This window comes from Mesoplodon mirus (assembly GCF_964341445.2).
Source record: "Mesoplodon mirus genome assembly, chromosome: 6".
Lineage (NCBI taxonomy): Eukaryota > Metazoa > Chordata > Mammalia > Artiodactyla > Ziphiidae > Mesoplodon > Mesoplodon mirus.
The window spans coordinates 72,494,854-72,501,816 of record NC_138982.1 but is presented as its reverse complement, the minus strand read 5'-3'; the positions used below and the strand labels follow the sequence as shown (position 1 = coordinate 72,501,816).

Sequence of the window (6,963 nt, the reverse complement as noted above, 5' to 3'; positions counted from 1 at the left end):
GAGATACCACCTCACACCTGTAAGAACACCTAACATCAAAACGACCACAAATAACAAATGTTGGCTAGGTTGTGAAATAAAGGGGACCCCCGTACACTGTTGGTGGGAATGTGAATTGGTGCAGCCACTGTGGAAAACAGTGTGGAGGTTCCTCAAAAAACTAAATAGAATTACCATAGGATACAGCAATTCCACTCCTGGGTATACATCCAAAGAAAACAAAAACACTACTTTGAAAAGATACATGCAGCTGAATGTTCGTGGCAGCATTATTTATGACAGCCAAAATGTGGAAACAACCTAAGTGTCCATCAACAGATGGACAGCTAAAGAAGATGTGATGTGATACATATATGCATGTGTGTGTCTGTGTGTATGTATATACTCAGCCATAAAAAAAGAGTGAAATTTTGTCATTTACAACAACATGGATAGACTTGTAGGGTATTATGCATAGTGAAATAAGTCAGACAGAGAAAGACAAATACTGTTATGTTATCACTTAAACATGGAATCCAGAAAATAAAACAAACTAGTGAATATAACGAAAAAGAAACAGATTCACAGATATAGAGAACAAACTCGTGGTTACAAGTGGGGAGAGGCAAGATGGGGTAAGAGATGAAGAGGTATAAACTACTATGTTTAAAGTAATTAAGCTACAAGGATATATTGTACAACACAGGGAATACAGCCAATATTTATTTTTTGGCCGTACCCCGCAGCACACGCGGATCTTAGTTCCCTGAACAGGGACTGAACCCGGGGCCCCTGCAGTGGAAGCATGGAGTCTTAACCACTGGACCGCCAGGCAAGGGTCCATAGCCAATATTTTATAATAACTATAAATGGAGTATAATCTTTAGGAATTGTTCATCATTATCTTGTACACCTGAAACGTAACACTGTAACTCCATTATACCTCAATTTTTAAAAAACTAAAATAAAAACCGACAATGACATATCACTTCATACCTGTTAGAATGGCTTTTATCAAAAGGCAAGAAATTAAAAGTGTTGGCGAGTACGTGGAGAAAAGTGAGCCCTCCTGCGGTGTCGGTGGGAATGTAAACTGGCACAGCCACTATGGAGAACGGTATGAAGATTCCTTAGAAATGCAGGAATAGAACTACCATATGATCCAGCTATCCCACTTCTGAGTATTTATCCAAAGTATATGAAAACACTAACTTGAAAACACTTATGCACCCCATGTTCATTGCAGCATTATTTACAATAGTCAAGGTATAGCAACAACCGCAGTGCCCATCAACCAATAAATGAATAAAGAAGAGGTGAAACACAATATATACAATATAGATACAGCCATAGGAAAAAAATAAAACCTGGCCATTTGCCACAGCATGGATGGACACTGAGAGTATTATGCTAAGTGAAAGAAGTCAGCTAGAGAAAGCCAAATACCATATGATTTCACATAGATATGGAATTTAAAAAAAAAACATACAAAGTAAATGAACAAACCACACCAAACAAAAACAAACATGTAGATACAGAGAGCAGAGTAGTGGCTACCAGAGGGGAAAGGGTGAAATGGATAAAGAGGATCAACTCTGTGGTGACTATACAAACTAAATCTTTGTTGGTGAGCATGCTGTAGTGTGTACAGAAGTAGAAATATAATGTTGTCCATATGAAACTTATATAATGTTATAAACAAATGTTACCTCAATAAAAAATAATTTTTAAAAAAGATATACATATAGCAATGATTAAAATGACTCTTCGTGGAATTTAAGTTCCAGTTATGGAGGGAAGTGAAGAACTGATAGTTTAAGTTTCACTGAAAAGATGAATTTTTCCAGAAGGGCATAAGCATTGATGGAGTTTGGATATGTAAAGGGCTAAGCTAGAAAGTTAGGAGGTAGCCACTACTCTGAGAATAAATCTTTTAAATTGTGATTACAGAGGGGGTCACAATTTGGAGTAATTGTTACTGAGCCACGTTCATTTGCCTCACACACAGAAAGCCCAACTCTGAGATAGAGAGGTTTGCAGCAGAGAAAGGGTTTATTCACAAGGCAGTCAAGCAAGGAGAAAGGAGAACAAATCTCAAATCCATCTCCCCAAAGGCCAGGGGCTAGGGATATTTACTGGATAAAGAATTAGGGTGGCCTGAGGTGCAGGGAGTGTGGGGAAAGGTGAGTGGAAAGGAGAAAAAGATCGGGTCTGGACTTCCCTGGTGGCACAGTGGTTAAGAATCCGCCTACCAAAAAAAAAAAAAAAAAAGAATCCGCCTACCAATGCAGGGGACATGGGTTCGAGCCCTGGTCTGGGAAGATCTCACATGCCTCGGAGCAACTAAGCCCTTGAGCCACAAGTACTGAGCCTGCACTCTAGAGCCTGCGTGCCACAACTACTGAGCCCGTGTGCCACAACTGCTGAAGCCCACGCTCCTAGTGTCCGTGTTCCACAACAAGAGAAGCCACCACAATGAGAGGCCTGCACACTGCAACGAAGAGAAGCCCCCGCTCACTGCAAACAGAGAAAGCCCGCACGCAGCAACGAAGACCCAACGCAGCCAAAAATAAATAAATTAAATAAATAAATACATTTTTAAAAAAAGATGTATCGTTATTCTCGGCAGGTGCAACTAAGCTACGTGCTTCTTCAGAGGATGCATGTTCAGAAAACGGCGACATTGGCATATTCTTAGGGTGGAGGTTTTGGCCCTCTGACATCAAATGGCCACCGATCAGACACTCTCGCATGCCCGAGGGGAGAGGCGGTTGTCCCAACCAGTCTTAACCAGCTGAAGTTCAAACTGGACAACTGACTCCAAGTTCCAAAAAAACAACTCGGGCAAACATCTTAAGACTCTTACATCAGAGGTACTTATCCATAGGGGTCGTGAAGAGGCCTTGTAGCTTACTCTTTAGGCTACATCATGCTTGGGGGATATGCAAGTTTTTGTAAAAACAGTTAAAGTGAGCTTGACCAGCGAAGGCAGTTTACAGTTTACTATTTACTAATTAAGTTATAGTCTAATGGATGTAACTGATGACTACCATATAAGTTTCATAATGACAAGGTAAAAGAGTATGAGTCAATGAGGTAGGAGGGAGGACAAAATTACTGAAGAGGAAGAGAACTGAGAAGCCAAGACGTGGGGGGAGGAGGGATCCATGACAATATTAAACTCACCACAAACTACAGCAGATGTGCAATGAGTGAGAATTACAGTGAATCAAGGGCGAAAGTCTTCAAAGACTGTGATAGAGACATTTGCTACACATACATTTGATAAGTGACTGGTAGTAGTATGACTGAACCCCAATGTCTTTAAACAATATTTTGTTTATTTACAGAATGTGGTAATACTATGAAGGCCATAGAGAGAGGGATGAGATAGAGAGTAAGTGAAGAAACCATTCCAAACAAAATGGTCAGAAATGCCCTTTTCAAGAAAGTGCCCTCAGAGTTGGTCTTTGAAGAACGAACCAGCACTGCAAAAAGTTGGAGGAAAAGTTGAAACCTAATTTTTTTAAGTAAAAAAAAACCAAGAAGATGGGAATATTTCAAAGAATTAAATATAATATTGGCTAATAAGCATGTGAAAAAAATGATCCACCTTGACTGGCAATCAGAAATGCAAAATGAAAACACAATGATATAGCATTTTACTACACCAGGTTGGAAAACAGTTAAGAGTCTATCAATAAGAAATGTTTACAAGGATGTAATGAAATGGAAACATACTCCGCTCACAGGAGTTTAAACTGTGAAAAATATTTTGGGGAAAAAAAAGAGGAAGGCGTTACCTATTAACATTTTTTGAATCTTTTTTTTATAATTTTAAAATTTATTTATTTCTTTGTTTATTTATTTATCTATTTATTTATTTTTGGCTGTGTCTGGTCTTCGGTGCTGCATGCTGGCTTTTCTCTAGTTGAGGCCAGCAGGGGCTACTCTTGGTTGCAGTGCGCGGGCTTCTCATTGCAGTGGCTTCTCTTGTTGCAGAGCACAGGCTCTAGGCACAAGGGCTTCAGCCGTTGTGGCGCACGGGTTTTGCTGCTCTGCAGCATGTGGGGTCTTCCCAGATCAGGGATCAAACCCATGTCCCCTGCATTGGCAGGCAGATTCTTAACCACTGCGTCACCAGGGAAGTCCCTACCTATTAACTTGAAAAGACACACACAGGACCAATTATAGTAATTCACTCTTAGGTGTATGCAATAAATGTATGAGTTAAGAGTTCATGATTTAAAACCAGAGAAGTCTGCATTGGATGCCTATATCTAACACAAACGTGGTACATATTTAAGTTTTGAAACCTCACTTGACCACTCTGAGCTTCAGGTGTTGTGAAAAGTAAAAAAGGTCATTTTTTTTTTCAGAGAGGGCAGGAAGACACTTTTGCAGGTCATAGATAACTTTTACGGTTTTGATTGTGGTGATAGTTTCACGAGTGTATTCTTATCTACAAACTCAAGTTGTTTACATTAAATGTGTACAGCTTTTAGTACATACCTTAACTACTGCGCCACCAGGGTCCTGGCGGCGCAGTAGTTAAGAATCCGCATGCCGGGTTCGAGCCCTGGTCCGGGAAGATCCCACATGCCGTGGAGCAAATAAGCCCATGTGCCGCAACTACTGAGCCTGCACTCTAGAGCCCAAGAGCCACGACTACTGAGCCTGCGTCCCACAACTACAGAAGCCCGTGTGCCTAGAGCCCATGCTCCGCAACAAACAGAAGCCACCGCAACGAGAAGCCTGTGCACCGCAGCGAAGACTAGCCCCCGCTCGCTGCAACTAGAGAAAGCCCGCACGCAGCAACAAAGACCCAACGCAGCCAAAAGTACATAAAAATAAAAAATTTTTTCAAAACAAAGATCAGGGCTTCCCAGGTGGCACAGTGGTTGAGGGTCCGCCTGCCGACGCAGGGGACACGGGTTCGTGTCCCGGTCCGGGAAGATCCCGCATGCCGCGGAGGGGCTGGGCCCGTGAGCCATGGCCGCTGAGCCAGCGCGTCTGGAGCCTGTGCTCCGCAACGGGAGAGGCCACAACAGTGAGAGGCCCGCGTACCGCCAAATAAATAAATAAATAAATTAATTTAATTTAATTTAATAAATGAAGATCATTTTTTAAACCTCAGTAGAATGGTTGGCATATAATAAATACTGAATAAAACAAGTTAATTATACTAAGATTGTTTTAATTTGATAACAGCTTTTATCTTCAGGAAGGAACTGCCACAAATATTTGACTATTAAGACAGAGCTTTACCTAAACATATATGAGTATTTTCCATTTACTCCTGAAATGAAAGCACAAGCATTAAAGGAATTTCATGGAACGTTTAGATAGGTCCGTTTTATGTTGCCAGGGGGGTGGTCTATTTGAGTGGTTTTTTTCTCTAGAATGCCTGAAATCAAAGGAAAATATTAACCTTAAAGGTGACTAATAGTTAAAGTTCCATTTTCGGGGTATCTTTTTTTCTCTAAAAATGAAGTACACGAGTATTCTGGCCCCCAGAGGACTTTAACAGTAGCTTTCTACCAACCACAGCCCCGGCTATTGGGCAGCACAGATACCGCGAGGTCTACGGGGCGGAGCCTTGGAGGGGGCGGGGCTTCGCGTGACATTTTGCGACTAGGATTCCACTGGCTTCACGGGCAACATCTTTCGCTGTCTGTTGCGTAGACGAATCGGCGTGACGAGCTGAAGATTCGAAGGCGCCAGGCCCAGCCCCGCGCCAGACGCCGTTCCCCTAGAAACCTGAACTGCAGGACCAACTGCAGGAGGCGGCCCCGGAGCTCCGAGGACTCGTCCCGTATCGCGCCGTCCTGCCGTCGCCGCATCGCGCCGCCCCGCCCCGGCTTGCCTCAGCCGTCGTCGAAACCCGTCACAGCGTGCAGGATCGAGCGCCTCCTCGCCCTCTGCCAGGCCCCGGGGGCGCCGTCCGTCGGTCGAGGTCATGGGCAAACGGCCCCGCAGGCCCAGTGCCTACCCTGCGGACTGGTGGGGACCGCAGACCGAAGGACCCGGCCCCGCCAAGCGCCGCCGAACGGAGGAGCCCGAGGACCCCGAGTCCGAGTCCGAGGCGGCGCCCAGCCTGGACAACCTGACGGGACCTCCGGCCGCGGACGCGCTCACTTCCGTAGTGGTCCTGCCCGCCGGCTGTGCCCTGCACCTGCCCCTAGATGGCGTCGACGTGCTGCTGGCGCCCAAGCCCACGTCCGTGCTGCAAGTGTCTCTCGGAGATCACATGCTCATGCTGGTCCCCGAGGCCCTCCTGGGCTGGGGCGTGGAAGGCCCGTGGGGACAGGGCCTGCAACGGGCCGCTTTCCTGAGCGCTCCAGGGGAGTACATGGCCCGGGAGCCGGGATTCTTCTGCGCAGCTGTCCCAGAGATCGCCCGCCAAGAAGAGGCCAACCAGGAGGAAGCAGACGCCGAGCTCCTGCCGCCTGGGATGGAGGCTGAAGCCGGCTCCGTCGCTGAGCTCCGCAGCCCCACCGCAAGGGTGTCGGGACCCAGCGCGCAGGGCTTTGTCCCAGAGCCCCGTCCTCGGGCGCCCAATCCTAGTCCAGAGAAACGCTCTCCTCACCACGACGACAACCTGCACTTGCACCTTCGGGAGCTCTCCCTCGACTCACCACTCCAACCTCTACCTCCCTCTCCGAGTCCGGGTCCTCACGAGCGCCCCCAACGCCCTTACCGTCCTAAGCGCGAGGCCCAGAGATGTCTGTTCCCGGAATGAACTGCACCGCGGGGTACACACACACACACACACACACACACACACACACACACAAATTCTGGCTACCATCCTGGAGGCCCAATGGATTTCCCGGCGTCTTTTACACTGAATGTCCTACAACCTGGAAATTAAGCATCTCGTGGGCCAACAACTCCTTTTCCCCTCCAGACTGGCTATAGTAGCAGGAGAAGATGTCAGGAAAAGAAAGCAGACTCTAGACCTCATCTTTGAAATGGAAAATC

General features: G+C 46.0%; 1 protein-coding gene across 1 annotated transcript; it reads left to right on the top strand.

Moving 5' to 3' along the window:
- Nucleotides 1-609: 609 nt before the first annotated feature.
- LOC309805974 (proline-rich protein 23C-like) lies at nucleotides 610-6,721 on the top strand (the record flags this gene model as incomplete). Its single annotated transcript, XM_082624338.1, has 4 exons — nucleotides 610-614; nucleotides 1,001-1,067; nucleotides 5,665-5,833; nucleotides 5,880-6,721. 4 exons carry the CDS (start codon nucleotides 610-612, stop codon nucleotides 6,719-6,721), a joined length of 1,083 nt encoding a protein of 360 aa, XP_082480464.1.
- Between the last annotated feature and the right edge of the window lie 242 nt (nucleotides 6,722-6,963).